The 21,099-nt window shown below is 41.2% G+C and overlaps 1 protein-coding gene across 1 annotated transcript in view; it reads left to right on the forward strand.

Annotated features, from left to right (window-relative positions):
• Nucleotides 1-21,099, forward strand: part of LOC124111499 (acyl-CoA dehydrogenase family member 10-like) — a 37,536-nt gene that overhangs the window by 5,527 nt on the left and 10,910 nt on the right. Inside the window, exons 5-15 of the mRNA XM_048401203.1 lie at nt 1,321-1,479; nt 2,385-2,544; nt 4,301-4,395; nt 13,690-13,805; nt 14,993-15,174; nt 15,951-16,101; nt 17,096-17,241; nt 17,586-17,759; nt 17,866-18,078; nt 19,406-19,572; nt 20,148-20,288. Of these exons, the coding sequence (XP_048257160.1) occupies nt 1,321-1,479; nt 2,385-2,544; nt 4,301-4,395; nt 13,690-13,805; nt 14,993-15,174; nt 15,951-16,101; nt 17,096-17,241; nt 17,586-17,759; nt 17,866-18,078; nt 19,406-19,572; nt 20,148-20,288 (1,704 nt within the window). The remainder of the gene's footprint in view (nt 1-1,320; nt 1,480-2,384; nt 2,545-4,300; nt 4,396-13,689; nt 13,806-14,992; nt 15,175-15,950; nt 16,102-17,095; nt 17,242-17,585; nt 17,760-17,865; nt 18,079-19,405; nt 19,573-20,147; nt 20,289-21,099) is intronic.

A 21,099-nucleotide genomic window follows, 5' to 3' on the forward strand; every position in this document is an offset into this window, starting at 1 on the left:
CACCGAAGTGGTAAACGTCTGAGACCTGCATAACTTCGGGCTTTCCTCCCACATTGAGCTGACACGCTGTCATATAACTGGAATACTGTTAAAAGCGGTGTAAAACCCAACTCACTCACTCACTGTCTGATTAACGGGTCTAATTAGAACTGATTTTCCCATCGGTTGTCGGATTAACGAGTGTTGGATTAACGAAACTTGACTGTATCTCTATTATCTCAGCTTTATGTAAATATAACCAACAAATTGGTTACTTCTGTATACCCTGGTTTCTCAATACAATCATTTTGGGTGGGATTTTGTTACGAGAAGTCTAACTGGTATATGGCTGCATTTGGCTGAAGATTTCCTCTTGAGGAAAAATCCATTTTAGTTTGATTTTCACACAGCTAAAATGCTAAAGGCCATGTACCTCAAATTGTTAGGTAAATCTACCTGAATTAATAAAAAATCTTTGTTTTTTGGTGTGTTTAAGAGGGTTTCGGTTTTGGAAATTGACTTTAGATCAACCGGATACCATTTGTGTATTTTTGTTTTGATTTGTCATCATGGCATTTTGACCAAGAAGTCTATAAAAACGAACAAGTTCATTGGTATGGCCTTATGATGGATTTGTAATTACTCAAACCCATGGGGACTCTAGTAAATATTGGGAGGCACGGGTGGCCCAGTCGTCTAAGGCGCCGTGATTCGCTGTGCAGAGTTGCGTCCCTTAGGCACGCCAGAAACCTATGATCGTGGGTTCGAATCCCGGTTTGCCCTGATTATGGTTCTAGGTTTGTCAGCACCATACCCGTGCTTGTGGGTTTCACCAAAGTGGTAAACGTCCAAGACCTGCTTCACTTCGTGCTTTCCTCCCACATTAAGCTGACACACCGTGATATAACTGGAATACTGTTAAAAACGGCGTTAAACCCAACTCACTCATTCACTCTAGTAAGAATTTAGGTCCCCAGCAACCTATGCTAGTCGTAAGAGGCGAAGTGGATCGGGTGGTTGGGTTCGCTTACTTAGTTGATTGCATGTCATTGTATCCCAATAGCATGGATTTGATTACTCTCAGACCGCTGTCATATAGCTAGAATACTGCTGAGTGCAGCATTAAACAACAAACAGCTATTCAATGTAATTTCTTGAAACAGATAATCTTCACATTCTCAACAAGTTTCAATGAAGAAACAGGTAATTTGCTGGGCCCGATGGAATTTAGGAAACATGGCAGAGTTAACCATAAGAGAGGCTTGCTTCTTAAAAATGTAGTTTTGAAATCAATGAACTTTATATTCTCATTTTCTAAAATGATTGAGTATTTGTTGACAGATAGTGGAATCTTCACGCGTGGGTGTCAGGAAGCCCGACCCCGAGATCTACCGCATCTGTCAGAAGAAACTGGATGTACAACCAGGCGAGATTGTCTTCCTTGATGACCTTGGCGTTAACCTGAAGGCAGCTCGAAGGTTGGGATGGCATACTATCAAGGTGAGATTGTCTGTAGTTCCAGATCGACAGATAAGAGGTGGGGTAAAATGGGTTTTTAATGTCTCGTTATTATTTCACTTATATTCAATGTGTGTGTGTCTGTGTCCGTGTGTGTGTCCGGTTTTATAGTGCTAACCCATTGACATACCATTAATATGGGTACCTATTGAAACAAAATATACGGTCTTGCGAACCAACCATTTTTATTATGCCCAGTGCCAAAGTGGAAGTGGGATATAGGAATGGGTGCTGTCCGTCCATTCTTCCTCCATCTGTCAGTCTGTCACATTTTGTTTCCGGAGCAGAACTGATGAGAGATATCTAACCAAACTTGGAACATAGATAGGTTTAGTGATTAACTGGTGCCTTTTGATAGTTTGGGATTTTTGAAAAAAATGTTTTTCGAGCAACTGTACATGGCATATTGGCTGGGGATATGAGTATTTCATGCTTGTTTCTTTAATGCTGAGACCCGTGAAGATACGGGGTAGAATTGGTCTTCAGCAACCCATGCTTGCAGTAAAAGGCGACTATGCTTGTCGTAAAAGGCGTCTAACGGGATCAGGTGGTCAGGCTCCCTGACTTGGTTGATGCATGTCATCCATCCCAATTGTGTGGATCGATGCTCATGATATCAATCACTGGATTGTCTGGTCCAGACTCAATTATTTACAGACCGCCGTCATATAGCTGGAATATTGCTGAGTGCGGCGTGAAACAACAAACCAACAACAATCTTTAGTGCTGAGGGCCAGGCAGGGTAAGAACAAGTACCATCTTTTAGCGTCTTTTGGGATAATGAGGTGGGGATTGAACCACAAACCTTCCACTCCTGGCAGACGCTGTATCTGCCAGACCACAAATCAGAAGATAAAATTGACAAAAAACTCCACTATTAATTCCAGGTGTCGGATGCTGAGAAGGCTGTGTGTGACCTAGAGGTGGCGCTGGGTCTACAGTTGAGGGGGTATGTGGAGGGCACGGTGTCTGTGCCTAATCACCTGGCCCTTCCTGTCCATGGCCTGGCAGAGTACCTCAGCACAACATTAGGACAGTCATCATTGGGTACGTGTTTGGGGGGTATAAACAGAACCTTAATACAATAAAAGGTATAACTGCCGAAAACTGACATTATTCATAATTTTTGGTATTAGTGACGGGATGATTGTTTATGTGTGGAGCCTGATATGAGCTACTAAGATATGAAAACATGAATAAAACTTTTTTAAACAAATATAAAAATTTATGGAATTTTACTGAAACTATGAACACGGCAAAGTCCATATTTAGGTCAGCCGAAAGTCCAGTAAGCTTGGTCATGGCCTGTTTGTCTGTTGTAAATCCGCCTCAGAAACCACGCCAGCTATATTGAAAAACATTTCATTACATTACTGAAAGCTGTCTTGTGGCCATTACAGATCCATTTTTGTTCAAAATGTAAGGAAATTTGGTACATGTACTTAACACATACATTCCAGGGGTGGAATCTGATTGATCAACAGAAGGCACATGACTCGTAATAAACACTGGTGCCGCTTCGTTCGAGCCACAAGATTCAAGCCTAGTTTGGCAATTGTGGAAAGTGGACTTTTAAATTCAGTTAATCTCTTTCCTTGGGAAGAGGTACCACAGCGCAAGGATCAGCTAATCATGGGCCCAAATCTCAGAAATGAAAATTATTCTTGCTCTCTCTGCACCATGCCCATCCTAATGTGTTTCGCCAAATGGGAAACACCTACATCCTGTTTTTTCTCCTCGTCATCAAGCTGATGTGATATGACTGAAATATTGTTCAAAGCTGCACTCACTCACTCACTCACTCACTCAATCACTCACTCACTGTGATGATTGTTTCTAGAAGGGGTGTAACAACTTTCGACACATCGCAGTCATCCATTGTCCGATGGCAATACATTGTTGACAGCTTAACATCAATAGTTAACATTGACACTGTAGCGTATAGTTAATCTTTTTGTTGATGTGGACAGAACGTCCGACCCTAGATCAAAACACCCATGGTTCAGTTCCCATCACGAGACTCGGAAATAGTATGGCCTCCACACGCTACACAACTGAACCCCTTAATGCCTCCTGGATCTGCCAATGCCTAGTTTGTAGTGAGTGAGTGTGGTTTTACGACGCTTTTAGCAATATTCCAGCAATATCACGGCGGGGGACACACGAAATAGGCTTCACACATTCAGAGCTCCAGATAAGCTTTTGGTGTTGTGGGTATTTTACCCATGCATTTTAAAATCATTGGGTATCAGTAATTCTATCTGCGTATTCAAATTTCTGTTACCCACTAGTTTTTACACATGTGGGTATTTAAGTTAAATATTTAAAAACACTATTCATCTAGTCCCTGCAAACTGGTGTCGTGTGGGTTCGAGAGCTTTATAGGACTCAAAAATACCACGATACTTCCACTAGAAAGTGTGATGGCTAATGATCAGGATGTAACTGTCATTGTGGAGTTTGGCAAGGTTGACGGAATGCCCGTTTATAATTTCAAAATAAGTTGCTGATTTGCTAATCGAATACGCAGGGTTACTTCACAATACTTTGATGATACGCAAAATTTTTTATTTTTGTAGCGTATCTGTAATGTTCGTTGCGTATTTGATACGCTTGGATTATATTTTACTGCGTATTTCTGCATTTCTGATGCGTATTTCACGCAGATACGCAGCTTATCTGGAGCTCTGCACATTGTACCCATGTCGGGAATCAAACCCGGGTCTTCAGCGTGATGAGCGAACTTTAACCACTAGGCTACCCGACCACCCCCCTTGTTTGAAGTATCACCCTTTGTCCACAGACTTGCCGGTCATCAAGAATTTTGAACACGGCCAGAGCAATCCAACATATCTGGTACAATATGGCGGCAAGAAGTTAGTGCTGAGGAAGAAGCCGGTAAGTGGATCATGGAAATGTAGCGCTGCATTTAGTAGAATTGTTGATCTTATTTGGTTGCTGTAAGAGCAAATCAAAGAGTGAGTGAGTTGGGTTTAACACCGCTTTTAACAGTATTCCAGTTATATTGCGGCCTGTCAGATAATGTGGGAGGAAAGCTCGAAGTGATGCAGGTCTCAGACGTTGACCACTTCGGTGAAACCCATGAGCACGGGTATGGTGCTGACAAACCTAGAAACATAATTGGGGCTAACCCGGATTCGAAACCTACAATCATAGGTTTCCGGCGTGCCCAAGGGACGCAACTCTGCACAGCGAATTGTGGCGCCTTAGACGACTGGGCCACCCGTGCCCCCACAAAGCAAAGATAGTGATCAGGGGTTCACAGTGGCTAGTCTGTGAGGATAGTCTGTGAGGGTAGTCTGTGAGGATAGTCTGAGGATAGTCTGTGAGGGTAGTCTGTGAGGATAGTCTGTGAGGGTAGTCTGTGAGGATAGTCTGTGAGGGTAGTCTGTGAGGGTAGTCTGTGAGGGTAGTCTGCGAGGATAGTCTGTGAGGGTAGCACAAGTTGCTGACCATGGGGAACCACTGGAATTCATGTGAACAAGTAGTTCCTCTGAGAAAGTAGTCCTGGCTGGAATAGATCGAACCACTCTCCTACCCAGAGTTCCATTCGACCAGCATAGTACCTCTGCCACAGGCCAGCGCCATGTGACGATTCGTCACATCTTACACAGTCTACATATATAGATAAACATATGTCATAGAATGGTTAACTATCATTAAGAAAATATCTTAAATCGTGAAAAACTATTTCCATTTGCGTAGTTATCTTATGTTTACATTGGTTGTACGGCTCCAAGTGCTGTCATCGAAACCCTACGGAGAGCTAGCAATAGGGTCACTTTGATGTGTATATATGTATTGTCATGCAACTCACTGTCGCAGTGGTAGCATATTTATATAAATTATGCAAAACAATATGTAAAGCGCTCCCAAATACTTATATTAGTCTGTTCTATTCTGATTTCTGAAAAAGCGTGTTTGTTTACAAACAAGAGAAAGTCTGGTCACGTGATATGCAAATTAGCCTGTGGCAGTGGTGTTATGTGAAGTCACCACTGCGCCGGAGTGTGAGATCCTGTGGAACAAAAGTTCTAAACAGAAGTTTGGGAAGAACCCATTTTCAGAACACTATTACATTCACTGTTACATTCAACTACTGCACTGTTGAATGTTATTGATTGTGCTTTATGCAAGTAAGGGATTTGTAAATATATGTTTGTTTGTTGTTTAACGCCGCATTCAGCAATATTCTGGCTATATGACGGCGGTCTGCAAATAATCAAGTCTGGTCCAGACAATCCAGTGATTGACATCATGAGCATCGATCCACGCTATTGGGATACAATGACATGCATCAACCAAGTCAGCGAGTCTGACCACCCGATTACTTGCCTCTTACGATAAGCATAGTCACTTTTTGCGGGAAGCATGTTGTAAATATATGACCGATATCATTACACAACATATAATGTAGCATCAAAACAATTTTAATGCACAGATTTATATAAAAAGGGTGCTATGCCATGGAAAAGCTATGAATAGGTGAGGTGAGGTGAAATGGGGTTTAACGTCGCGTCCAAGATTATTGCACTTATATAGCGACGTGCATGTACGTGTACACTACTGCCTAAAAGTTCATTCCCCTAACACGCGTTGAGAACGCGTGTAACACGCATGTGACACAGGTGCTCAACGGGTTGCACACGGGGTGAGCACCCGTTGGACACGGGTTTGCAACGGGTGTGCATCGCATGTGCCACGCGTGTAACACGGGACCGGGTTCCAGTTGAAGTTGACAAATTTATCAAATGAATAGTGAGATAAAACAAAACAGTGAGATGTGAAATTTGAGTTAATGAGCGGCCATTGAGCTGTGTTCACCAGACCGTAAATACAAGGTCAGCCCATCTTAATTAGTGTTCGGTTGCTAGACTTTTATGGCATGAACCATTCCACTAGGGTCCAGTCTAGCCATTGTGGCTAGCCGACAGTAGAACAGTAGTGAATTTAGATGCGAGTTTATTGCTAAGGGAAGCCCCGTGTTGACACGATTGTCGCGGGTTGGTAAATGTTCGCCATTAATAAAATAATTGTTTGTGGATTGCGAACATATTCATTTGCCCACACGAGTCATTCCATTTGATTGCAAATATAACGTTTTTCGTTCGCCAAATTTATGCTTTAGACAGTTCAATTATGACATAGCCGTCACCACTACTAATGTCTCATTATTTCACGTAGGAATATGTCCCATTTGCCCACACCCCACTTTCTGTGTTGTATTTTGAAAAATAAATAAAAGAAGGTTTTGTGTGGGACACTTTTATACTAATTATAAGAGGATGTTGTAAATGAATATGAACAGCCATGCTGTCTGACTGTTGATAAAATTTGAGATCTTCACAATCACCGGGTGTGACCATGTAGACAGAATCTCGTTAGGGTTTGTGATTTTTACATTTGCCCAATGACCTTAGTGAGTATTGCTGGGGATACCAAACGTAACAGTTTATTATTAGAGGTTGTGAGTACCTATACCACGTAGATAGGATATCTTTAGGATTTTAATCCTTCTTTGAGAGGCATTTAGAAGTTGGAGTACTACGTTAGGATAAGATTTATGGGTGACTTTAATCCTTTCTTTCTCTGTGGGTAATCCTTTCACGTTGATTTGAGGAAGTCACTCAACCAGGTCATGACAGGTCGTGAGTTTACTTACTAACTACTGTGAGCGTTTTTGGCATGACATCTTTTCATGTATAAACATAGAAACGATGCTCACTCACTCACTGTTAATCTTCTGCAGTTTGCTGGCAAAGTGGGGATAAACCTCAGTGTCAAAGACGATCAAACTTAGTTCGAATCCTTGTTTATATGTGACATCTCCCAAATGGGGACATTTTCATAAACTTGGCAAGTGATGATGAATTTTAATATTAATATTATTATAGTTTATTAAAATTGTTAATAAAACTTTAATAAAATTGTGCTTCACTCTCACGAAAAATATATTGTCTGTGAGTAAATTTATTTGTCACGTTACATCGGCATTTTTCAGTGATATTGGGACTACATGAAACATGGCTGGTTTTACATTTCTGATACAGGTGCTTGACTGACTGAGTAGTTCATGATCAATAAGATATGTTTAAATCAGTCAAGTTTGCAACAATAGATGAATAAGTTGATACATTTGGACCGCAGTTACCGATTAACAACTTAAGACATAGAGACAGGGAGGAGATATATAACCAAACCTATGATCCTGTTGAGACCGTTGACAGTTAGAACGTTGGATTAAATGACAGTAACTAATTTGAACATTCCCCAGTTATATAATAAAATACATCACAACTCATAACAGTCCGAGAGACAGCTTCCAGACATATACTAGTATTGAAGGGACAATCGCTTTTGACAGTTTAAAAATAAACTCACCTTAAGGTGCTTGGCAAGTCAAAACTGACCTCCCTGAATATGTTTTTTAGGTTTGACAGCAACTATGCTTGTGGATTTCAGAGATAGACATGATTGGTTAGCTAGATGTTATTACAATAAGCGAAAATGTCTTAAAAGTCCACAGTTGGTTTAATAGTACAAAAAGTGTGTTATAGATCTATCAACGTTTTCTTTTATTGAACATAATATTTGCACTATATTGCTGTAAGCTGTAAATAATCTAGCCTCCCCATGTACGTAACTTACATATATTTATGTATGGCCAGAATAGCAAATAGAGTTCTGGTAGATAGGTACCTCGGAGATTTAACGTGCGCTTTCCGACTTAAGCCTATCTCGCACACGGGGAAGCACTTGTACTATTAGGGTAAAAAAGCGTAATGATTAAATAAAGAAGTGCAATTGCATTATAGTTAATTGTGGATGCACTGGGCAGACAGAATCGTGTTTATTTCCAGGCCATCCTGATCGTCGTTTACTACTATAAGGTGTATGGTTGGAGGCAAGATCAAAGGCGCCGCACAACATTTATTAGATAACAGACGGGGTCGTCCGTTTCGCTTTGAACAACCACCCCACCTGTCTGTAGGAGTTATATAATCGGTGCGCAAATAATTGTGTCAAGTCCACTGCCGGGCTGATGCGGTGTCAGTGTCAGCGATGAACATGAATGCTCAAATTATAGACTTGTAGCACTCACAAGTTGCTTAGCCAAAATATTTGAAAAGTGTATATTCAATTCTCTGATAACAGCAAATATAACCTTAGAAAAAGATTCAACATACAAACAATCAAATGTAGAACACAGTCCTATGCTTATTATCATTTCTTCTGGATATGATCAACCTGCGGAACCCTCTATCCGATGAAGTAACTAATGCTCGCTCATTAAAAGAAATCAAATCCTTAATTAATCGTTCTGATGCAATTATTAATAATTTTGACTTCAAATATTTTCATAGATCATGCCAAATTGTCCACTGTCGCCTTAGGCTCGGCTGCAGTGACTTAAACGCTGATAAGTTTAGACGACATGTATCAGACATACCAGACTGCACTTGTGGATATCACCTTGAAGATGCAATTCACTTTTTCTATAACTGTTAAAAAATACGATAATATCAGAAACACTGTGTATTTCTACACACATGGGTATGGTCTAAAAATGATATTACATGGCAGTAGTTAAGCAGTTCTACAAACATGACTCTTCTTAAATCAGTTCACGACCTCATTGTCAAAAACAAAAGGTTTGAGTAGCTTAATTTTATGCATGTAGTAAAGGAAAACTGCATTACCTTATTTCACCGACCCCACTTGCTTCAGTGTATTGGCTTCGTGTATTTCACTTGTGCATTTTGTATGTTTATGTTCACCACTCTCTTATATATATCCAGCTGTTGTTAAGTTGTTACCTGGAGAGGTATTACATAAGCAAGTTTTGCTTGTTTACCGATCCAGATTTCTTTTGAAATAAAAATACGTTTAAGCCAACACAGCTAACCGTAAAACACATGATTGTAAACTATTCAAAAAGGGGCACTAATCTCTGGCTTCTTCTCGGGTGTCGGACTCAAACTCATTTATTCTTAGAATAACATGACATACAATTATCTACAATTTTTATTATGTACAATTTAATAAAAATAGGATACGTGGATACTAATACAATTTACCAATTGTATTGTACACATTGTTAAGGAATTTAGATAGGCCTTTTAGATTTCTTACACTGTTAGTGGTCATAATTTTCTTAAATGTTTGGAAACTTAAGATATTGCTTATTTAAGAGTTCATATCGCCGTTGGTGGAAAGCTTCACATCGGAATATATAATGCAATTCATCTCCCACAGCGATAGAATCACAGAGTGGACACTGGTTGTCTTCCCTCGGAATGTTCAGCCATCGATCAGTTTCAACTGGTACTCCTTGGTTAGAAAGTTCTGACTTTTAGTATTGGGAGAAATATTGATTTTGAGAGCAGTAGATATTTCGCAAATGAAGGTTGATTCTTCAGGTAACACGACCTTTGGAATTCCGCTTGGGCTTACTAGCTGCCGTGAGTCAATTTGCTCGTTAACGCAACCGAGCGTGACAAGAGACTGGGCTACCAGTCTGCAAGGACAGCTAAATAAACTTACGCATTTTTGAAAACTGATTGGGTACCCGTGATCTATGAAGATTTCAACAAAGGGCGCATGGTAATAAATTTCTTCAGCCTAAACAAACAGACAAATAACGGCGAAAGCTCATCGGATGTCGTCATTTGGAAATACCCCTGATTGTTACAGTTTGATAATAAAAAAGTATCCCTGAGTGAAAGCATTTGCGGATTTCGGATTGCGTGGATGATACAATTACTACTCCCTTGTTGTCATCCACATTTTCTGGTATAACCCTACACTTCTGTATTTGTCGTAATTCACTTGCTGCTCAGTTAATGAATTTATAACATGTATACTTAGTTGTAGCACCACTCAGATTACCCGATAAAGGTTCAAATTTGGTCTGTCTTGTACCTGGGGTAATTATTTAATCTAAATCCAGGTTTGAAGTGAGGTGGAATGTGAGTTATGCACGTCGCAGCCCAGCAAGTGATGTATGATCAGTTGCTTTACTTTTTTTGTAAATCAACTGATCATTCCCAGACATCAAAGGATCAACAGGAAATACGTTGATTGATTAATTACTGTTATCTTGCACAGTGGATATGTCAAAAGTAAGTGTTTACATGTGAAGGTAGGGTTACTAAACCTAGGGAATACTAATATCATGGCGTGAAGTACAGATGTAAAAACAACATACTTTGTTCAAAGGGTAACCGATAATACACTGACTGGTTGTTCATTGTTATCTAACTCAATGTATGTTTTTAAGAACCGTGGACATGATAAAAATAGTTGTCACGTGGGCTTTCTCAGCTAACTTGGCACTTATGTGAAACAATTGAAACAAAATAAGTGATCAGTTAAGAAACAAACACGGGTTATACTATTCGATACATTTAATTAATGTTTAAAAACGATATATTTAAATATTTTAATATATTTCATATATATTCCAAATATTGTTTCCAAATAATTATTATTAAAGTATTTGATTCTCACATAGACATTTTACATCGAATAAGTATTTTTGTACAGTTGCAGACGCAATGGATATTGTTCCTGTATGTTGATATTCCCGGATACATTATAACTTTGGTAGGTTGTTATAATGATATTTGCATTTTGTTTTCATTCATTCGCTGCAGCTTTGAACAGAATCATTCTTGTTCCTTTCCGTTTGGTTGGGAAGTTCTTCGATGCGCGATAGACGGTGTTTTCACAAGTATTTTCTTTTGTAAGCGTGTATATGTTACAGTCAATGTGTAAAATATGATTCACTCAGGCAATTGATTAAATATCTAAATATTTCAGTCATTTTACAAATTGACTGAATAATCCATTCATTTATTTAACCGACTGACTAAAAATGATAAAGACGACCAAGAGAGCTTAAACACATCACAATATATTAATTATGCTAAGAAAAGAAGCCAAACAATACAGAACTGTACTTGGTGATGATATTAAGCATAAACAAATATTTGGAATTCGTTATCATATTAATAAAGATGGACATATTTTTTAGTTAATTTGTAAAATAAACTGAATATTTAGGCGTTTAATACATTTCCTTAGTGAAATCTGTTTACATTTTGAATGTAAACATATACACACGGTAAAATAAGCAATGTTCAGTGAAATATTTACTCTGTGTTGCAAGTCAAAATAGTGTACACGAAGATCGCACAATTACCAAGCAAGTGACTTATCAAAACTGCATCACCATTACCGATGCTCCCCACAAATATACCTACATTTCAAAAACTGTATTCCATACGTCCTTCTACTTTCAATTAAAATGCACTTACGAATGGCGAGCACAGGTCGCGAACAAGTCTAGATTTCTGCTATATCATCCGGGTACTCACTGGGAAAATACAGTAATGCACAGGTAACAACTACTCCCGCGGAATTGCTTTAGATCAGTGCTCCTTTGTACGTTGAAATACTATATATTGTGAATGCCAAAATGATGTATCAAGGATCAAGTAGAAGATACATTGACCGTTTCGCTGGGAGTTTATTCAACAGACCGTGAAAATAACACTGCTGTATCTTATTATTTATTTTAGATGACGCAGGCAAAGCTCACTTCTCCTGGCGGCCATTATCAAACGGCCAGCTAAAACACAACCCCGCGCTTACGTCTACAGGTCTCTTCCTGTAGTACGGTAATTAGTATTCTCTCCCTCAAGTGTATCCTCAATGATATAACCCACCCTCATTAATTACATGCTGCTCTTTTCCAGCCTCACGGCTATGGAGATGTGATAAAGAGTCCAAGTCATCATAAAGTAATTAGGGTCCAATGAAAACAATGCGCATATTATCACTGAAAGTCGTACTACAGACGGTTAATGTCAAATCACAATAAAAGCATTTCAATTGCAATAACATGTTCCAGGACCATGTATTCTCTTAACACCATCGGATTTAGAAGCAATGGTCGTATAAAACAAAACAGATCTATTTAATCGCAACAGTATTCATGTTATTCCCACAAAATCACATAAAGAAAGGAGACATTAGGAAATACATGTGTATTATCATTTTTCGTCAGGATAACAAAATTTTCTCTCCTTGTTACCACCTTCAGGTTCAGCTTAACACGGGTCCTCCTTTGGTCAAAAGTTTGTTCCCCCTCTAATGAGTGTGTCACGCGTTGCACACGAGTGGCGGACGGGGTGCACACCCGTGTGCAACGCGTTGCACACGGGTCTCACACGCGTGACCAACCCGATGCACACTGGTTGCGTAACGCGTTGCCCATGCGTGTAAGGGGAATGAACTTCTAGGCAGTAGTGTATGTGTTTGTGTGGCTGCTTGTTCTAGTCCGGACTGATGCCGATTTATAGTGCTAGCTCACTGAGATACCATGCCGCAGTTTAATATGAATACCCCACTCAGACACAGTATACTGACTCCGAGCCGACCAGTCCTTGTTTTAGTCCCTTAATGCCGAGCGCCAGACAGGGTAACAACAAGTACCATCTTTTAACGTCTTTTGGTATGACGTGGCCGGGGATCGAACCCTGGACCTTCTGCTCTCTGGCGGACGCTCTACCACTAGACCATGGAGGCGGTCCTATGAATAGGATGCAAATGTGAAATATATTAAATAAGAAACAATAGTAAGTCAGTATTTTTTCTGCCATTGGGTTTTCGACAGCTAGACTCCTGAGAGTAGAGGGGCGGTCGGGTAGCCTGGTGGTTAAAGCGTTCGCTCATCACGGCGAAGATCCGGGTTTGATTCCCGACATGGGTACAATGTGTGAAGACCATTTGCGGTGTCCCCCGCTGTGATATTGCTGGAATATTGCTAAAAGTGGCGTAAAACCAAACTCACTCACTCACTCCTGAGAGTAGTGGCTTCGGTCCTGCCCCACACTGAAGCACATGTAACACATGTCGCTTCTCCTGAGGCAAGTGACTTTGTTTTTATATGCCTCTCTTCACCCAGGAGGAGGAGGTGGTTATGTGACCATTATCCTTCTGGCATGTCTCAGAATGCTTGGGTTGTATACTCCTCAGGGAGCTGAGAATTGCACACTGATCCGTTCACCGAAGGAATATTAAGGATCCGTTATGTTCATAGCACATTTGAGCTGTTATTAATTGGAAAGTGCATTATACAAATATATATAATATGATATATTGTAGCCTGGTTCACTGTTGCCGTCTGCCCACGCAGTGGACCGAGAGTATCGGGTGATGAAGGCTGTCGGGGAGAACGGCGTTCCCGTCCCCCAGATGTTGAACTACTGTGACAAGGAAAGGTAAATATGTGGAGGACATGTCTGAGTCTTATCCTGGATCCTGGATGGACATTTTGGTGCAGTCAAACACTTTGTCCACGTGACCAAGGTGAGGTGACATGAACTGAGGTTTAACATTGCGTTCAAAATTATTGCGCTTATATAGCGACGTGTTTGTGTGGCTGCTTTTATGAGTCAGGACTAATGTCATTTTTCATAGGGGGCGGTCGTGTAGCCTAGTGATTAAAGCGTCCGCTCGTCACGACGAAAGACCCGGGTTCGATTCCCGACATGGGTACAATGTGCGAAGCCTATTTCTGGTGTCCCTCTCCGTGATATTGCTGGAATAATGCTGAAAGCGGCGTAAAGCTATACTCACTCACTCACTCATTTTTCATAGCGTTAGCCCACTGAGATACCATGTCACAGTTTAACGTGAATACCCCACTCAGACACAGTGCACTGACTCCTTGTTTTCACTCCTTAATGCCGTGTGCCAGGCAGGGTTAAAAAATACGTACTATCTTTTAACGCCTTTTGGTGAAGTCCTTCTCGGGGCGGAAGCTCTACCACTAGACCACGGAGGCGGTCTCCACATGGCCAAAGAAATTATTGTTGTATTTTGTTTGGGTGTTGTTTATTGACACACTAAGCAATATAACAGCTATATTACAAATAAATAATCAAGTATGGGCCTGATCATCCAGAGTTTTTGTATTTATTGTTCGCACAAAAACTTCAAGAGAGCAGGATAAAATGGTTTAGTGTTTTAAACACAACCTATCTTCAGTAATGATTCAAAAGATGACTCAGTCATGTTAGTAGCCTGAGCCATCCCCGTTCTATCAATTGTTATTAAATAACCTGTGAAAACATAAAATGAGACAACTTAAAAAAATCATACAGTTGAGTAACTGAATATTTATTGGCAAATTTGATCAAATTCTTTGTTAAAAGTCCACAGCAAACACCTAAAGGAGAGAAAAGCCTTCTCTTACTGAAGTAAAGGTACATCTTCTATGAAAATAGTAAACATCATGCAGAATTAGCATCGATTTTTCCCCACTGAACCAACTAACTGAAATAAAGGTTTAGCAAAATTAACATGCAAATTTATTTATATTTCAACCCACCCAAGCCAAATGATCAGCATATAACTTGCAAACCATACAAATATTAAAACGTGTGGCCTATCTGTGACGTTGCAGCATCGTGGGAACACCGTTCTACCTGATGGAGTACCTGCAGGGGCATGTCTTCAAGATGCCTTGTCAGATGGGTGTCAGCCTGGACGAGGTGCGAGCACTGTACTTCAGCATGGTCGACGTGCTGTGTAAATTACACTCGGTTGACATCAGTAAAGCTGGACTGGACACTTTCGGAAGGAAAGGTAGGTTTAACTGCCATCAGGAGATTTATGCTCCCCACGGAGCTGAGAATTCAAATTGAATGTACACAAAGTGTTGACCTGGGTGTTATATCTGTACACACTATAGAAGCTGTGAAGATACCAGTTAGAATTGGTCTTCAGGAACCCATGCTTGTCGTAAAAGGCGATTAGCGGGATCGGGTGGTCAGGCTCACTGACTTGGTTGATGTATATCTATTCTCATGATTTAATTCACTGGATTGTCTGGAATGATTCGATTATTTACAGACCACCGTCATATAGCTGAAATCTTATTTTTGCTGAGTGCGGCATAAAACAACATACCCTATGAGTATGAGTTGTTGGGAATTAATGCTATGTATCGGTATATTATTGTCATTATAAGGATAATATAAGAGTGAGTGAGTGAGTATGGTTTTACGCCGCTTTTAGCAATATCACGGCGGGGGACTCCAGAAATGGGCTTCACACAGTGTACCCATGTCGGGAATCGAACCCGGGTCTTCGGCGTGACAAGCGAACGCTTTAACCACTAGGCTACCCGACCGCCCCAATAATATAAGCAAACAGGCAACAAAACAATAGCCAAAAAACTACAAATTGTCATGATTATCATTCAAATGATTTGACATATGTTGCTTATGATTGCCTGACTCATGACTTTGCTTGTTTGCATCCAGCAATATTTTTGTCAGCTGTATTATTGGAGACTGTATCTGGTCACCATTTAACTCCCCAGTGATAAAATACTGTAAATGGGTAGTTTATGTTGCCAGGCAACTTTATAAAAAGGAACTTTCAGCGATGGTCAAAACAGTATGAAGCTAGCAAGACCAGAGAGATTCCATCTCTTAACAACCTCATGAACTGGATACCACAGCACTATCCCCAGCAGGAGAGAGTGACTATTGTTCATGGAGACTTCAGGTTAGTTCCAGCAGGAGAGAGTGACAGGAGACTTGAAGTTAGTCCCATCAGGACAGAGTGACAGGAGACTTGAAGTTAGTCCCAGCAGGAGAGAGTGACTGTTGTGTGTGTGTGGCTGCTTGTACTTGTCCGGACTGATGCCGATTTATAGTGCTAGCTCACTGAAATACCATGACGCAGTTTAACATGAATACCCCACTCAGACACAGTATGCTGACCCCAAGCTGACCAGTCCATGTTTTAGCCCCTTAATGCTGAGCGCCTGACAGGGTAACAACAAGTGCCATCTTTTAACGTCTTTTGGTATGACATGGCTGGGGATCGAACCCCGGACCTTCCGCTCTCCGGGCGGATATTTGTTCCAGCAGAATGAATGACATATCCTACAGACATTGATCCTGCAAGCATCCCCCAAGTGCGTGTTGTTGTGCCTGTGTTTGAGATTAACTGATGTTCCCCATGTTGTTGTTGGGCATGCACAGGTTACTGTTCAGTCAATCAGACTGGTTTATCACATCGATAACACTTTCCATTATGTGATAACTGAGATTATCACTTCTATGTTTAATGAAATACAATTATGGTAAGCATTTGTCAGTCATGTTTCACTTCACAAAGAACCCGGGGGCACGGGTTGCCCAGTTGTCTAAGGCGCCGCAATTCGCTGTGCAGAGTTGCGTCCCTTGGGCACGCCAGAAACCTATGATTGTAGGTTCGAATCCCGGTTCGCCCCGATTATGTCTCTAGGTTTGTCAGCACCATACCCGTGCTCTTAGGTTTCACCGAAGTGGTAAACGTCTGAGACCTGCATCACTTCGGGCTTTCCTCCCACATTAAGCTGACACGCTGTGATATGACTAGAATACTGTTAAAAGCAACGTTAAACACAACTCACTCACTCACTCACTCACTCACTCACTCACTCACTCACTCACTCACTCACTCACTCACTCACAAAGAACTCTACATCTTGGATGCTGTGGGTTTGTTGTAGGCTGGACAATCTGATGTTCGCCATGACCTCCACCGATGTCCTGGGTGTCCTGGACTGGGAACTGTCCACACTGGGCGACCCCGTCACTGACCTCGCGACCTGCTGTCTGGCCCACTACCTGCCTCAGTCAGGCACAATAATGTCAGGTAGGTGCCGGTGTCTAGAGGTGTCTGTGCTAGGTGAGCACGTCACTGTAATATGAATATTTGAGCTCTAATCTGGCAGGATCTCTTGCATTCTTGTACTGACAGAACTTTAGCCGGACAGCTTAACCTCACAAAAAATGACTCTCTACAATTAGCTTAACTGACCATTTGATGCTGTGTGATGTTATTTTATTATTATCATTGAAAATAGTTTGAGACAAAAAAAATAACATTCTCTAAATGAGTGATATTAACTTTTTCCTCAATTTGTCTGTTTATTGACAATGTAGGAGCCAGTGACCAGATATATATTCACATACCTTTGTGCTTCGTTTGTTCAACAGGTCTGGCAGGTGCTGATTTAAAATCCCTGGGGATTCCCACAGTTCAGGAGCTGATTGGTCGCTATTGTTATCAGATGAAGATTCCACCAATAGAAAACTGGGATTTTTATATGGCGTTCACATTTTTCAAGATGGCTGCCGTACTCCAGGGAGTGTATAAAAGAGGCATATCTGGTAGGGACAACAACTCATGAACTCATTAATGAACTCATGAATTTACCTCACCTTGAGTTCACAACATCCACCGAAGCAGACAATGTAGATGTCGTCACTGTTGCAGGTCAGGGCAGTTCTAGTCGGGCCAAGTTTGCTGGTGCTGCTGCCGAGATGTATGCTGACATTGGCTGGAAGATAGCTTCCGGAAGTCACCTGCAGCCCACGCTCCGTGCTGTGAACAGCGAGGCGGCAGAACGGAGGAACCTACTGAAGACTCAGACCATTATGTCCTATATGTCCCGTCCTATGGCTGTCGATAGGACACAGGAGACTGTGGGTAGGTCCTGTATGTCCCGTCCTATTGCTGTAGATAGGACACAGGAGACTGTTGGTAGGTCCTGTATGTCCCGTCCTATGGCTGTCGATAGGACACAGGAAACTGTTGGTAGGTCCTTTATGTCCCGTCCTATTGCTGTAGATAGGACACAGGAAACTGTTGGTAGGTCCTGTATGTCCCGTCCTATTGCTGTAGATAGGACACAGGAGACTGTTGGTAGGTCCTGTATGTCCCATCCTATGGCTGTAGATAGGACACAGGAGACTGTTGGTAGGTCCTTTATGTCCCGTCCTCTTGCTGTAGATAGGACACAGGAAACTGTTGGTAGGTCCTGTATGTCCCATCCTATGGCTGTAGATAGGACACAGGAGACTGTTGGTAGGTCCTGTATGTCCAGTCTTATTGCTGTAGATAGGACACAGGAGACTGTTGGTAGGTCCTGTATGTCCCGTCCTATGGCTGTAGATAGGACACAGGAGACTGTTGGTAGGTCCTGTATGTCCAGTCTTATTGCTGTAGATAGGACACAGGAGACTGTTGGTAGGTCCTGTATGTCCCATCCTATGGCTGTAGATAGGACACAGGAGACTGTTGGTAGGTCCTTTATGTCCCGTCCTATTGCTGTAGATAGGACACAGGAGACTGTTGGTAGGTCCTGTATGTCCCATCCTATGGCTGTAGATAGGACACAGGAAACTGTTGGTAGGTCCTTTATGTCCCGTCCTATTGCTGTAGATAGGACACAGGAGACTGTTGGTAGGTCCTGTATGTCCCGTCCTATTGCTGTAGATAGAACACAGGAAACTGTTGGTAGGTCCTGTATGTCCTGTCCTATGGCTGTAGATAGGACACAGGAGACTGTTGGTAGGTCCTGTATGTCCAGTCTTATGGCTGTAGATAGGACACAGGAGACTGTTGGTAGGTCCTTTATGTCCCGTCCTATTGCTGTAGATAGGACACAGGAGACTGTTGGTAGGTCCTGTATGTCCAGTCTTATGGCTGTAGATAGAACACAGGAAACTGTTGGTAGGTCCTGTATGTCCCGTCCTATTGCTGTAGATAGGACACAGAAGACTGTTGGTAGGTCCTGTATGTCCCGTCCTATGGCTGTAGATAGAACACAGGAAACTGTTGGTAGGTCCTGTATGTGCCGTCCTATGGCTGTAGATAGAACACAGGAAACTGTTAAGGTTGTACTATACATTCTTCCTAGGATCAGATCTTTTCAGCAACCCCTCACACTTTCCTGTCCTATGGCTGTGGAAGGAACACAGGGAAGTTGGCCTACATACCCTGTCACATGACACCACTGACTCTCTATTCTCAGGCCAGATGCCGGTGTCAGTGGATGCGTTGTCCCCTCGTGTACAAGATCTGTACAACAGGATGAAGCAGTTCCTCGCCGACCATGTCGTCCCTGTTGAGAAGGAGGTGTTTGAGCACCTGCATGGCCCCAACAGGTGGACTGTCCACCCTCAGCTTGCACAGCTCACGGTAAGGGTTCTATGTATGTGTTGGATTAAAAACTGGACAATTCAGATTCTCCCAATTATGGATTGTTGAAATGGCAAGATGCAAAATGCAAAATAAGGCTAAATATGGACAAGAAGTTACTGTCTAAAAACAATATTAGAAGACATGTAGGCACGGATACGAATAAAGAAACAATGTTCAAAATAAGCACATAATCAAATACTGCAGTTTGATTTTAATTTTAATTGTGATTTTAATTTTGATTTTGATTTTAATTTTAATTTTAATTTTGATTTTATAAATAACAAAAAGCCTTGTTATTTTAATTTTAATGTTAATTTTGATTTTGATTTTATAAATAACAACAAAAAAGCCTTGTTATCCTGGTGATATTTTCTTGGTATTTAATTGCTATTTATTGGTATTTATTATATTGTGTGACCAGAATAAGATTTTTTAATTTTAATTTTAATTTTAAGTTTTTTCTTCTAATAAATGTGAACAAAATGGCCTCCAGGTTTGAAGGGAGGATGCACAGTGTGGCATCTTGTGTCATATTCAGATGTATGAAGCCCTGATTTGTTCATATTCCACAGCAAAAAGCAAAGGCAGAAGGTCTGTGGAATATGTTCCTACCATTAGAGTCAGATCCAGAGCGGAAATATGGAGCTGGTCTCACCAACCTGGAGTACGCATTCTTCTGTGAGGAGATGGGAAGAGTTCCTCTGGCGCCATCGGTCAGTGTATCATTTGATTGGGTCTTCCTGCAGAAGATCATCATCATCATCATCATCATCATCTGTGACGTTAATTTACCTTTTCCTTTTATCGTCTAAGACACCGCGATTAGCTGTGCAGAGTTGCGTCCCTTGGGCACGTCAGAAACCTATGATTGTGGGTTTGAATCCCTGTTTACCCCGATTATGTTTCTAGGTTTGTCAGCACCATACCCATGCTCGTGGGTTTCACAGAAGTGGTAAACGTCTGAGACCAGCATCACTTTGGGCTTTCCTCCCACATTAAGCTGACACATCACGATATAACTGGAATACTGCTAACAGCGGTGTTAAACCAAAACTCACTCACTCACTCACTCACATATCAAAGCTGACAAAAGTAACTGAATCGGACATAAAATAATCACAAAACCATTCCTTGAAACGTCAATAGTTTCTACCTACAGGGTTGTCGGCTCAGCTCTTGTGGCAGAGCCGTCAGTGACTTCACAACTGTAATGTTCAGAGTTTACAAAGATTTGTCCCACTGTGTGTAGACATATCATGTGTCTGTGAGGACTCTGTTACACCTACTCAGTATTACCTGGAGGAAGGGAAGACAAGCAACCTCAAGTCATCGTGAATACAATAAGGAAAATATCCATGAGAGTTTCATGTCTTCTTGTCCTTCAAACTTCCAAATGCCTGTCAAAATCTGGACTAAAATCAGCTCTGAAAGGAGATTTTTCTTCTGAAATCAAATTGAAATGTTTATGAGATGAGTGTAGATACCGGTACAGCATTTTGGAAAAGGTGTTTCTTTTTAAATTAT

The sequence above is a fragment of the Haliotis rufescens genome, unplaced genomic scaffold, assembly GCF_023055435.1.
Source record: "Haliotis rufescens isolate VD_foot unplaced genomic scaffold, xgHalRufe1.0.p SCAF_21, whole genome shotgun sequence".
In the NCBI taxonomy this organism is placed as follows: domain Eukaryota; kingdom Metazoa; phylum Mollusca; class Gastropoda; order Lepetellida; family Haliotidae; genus Haliotis; species Haliotis rufescens.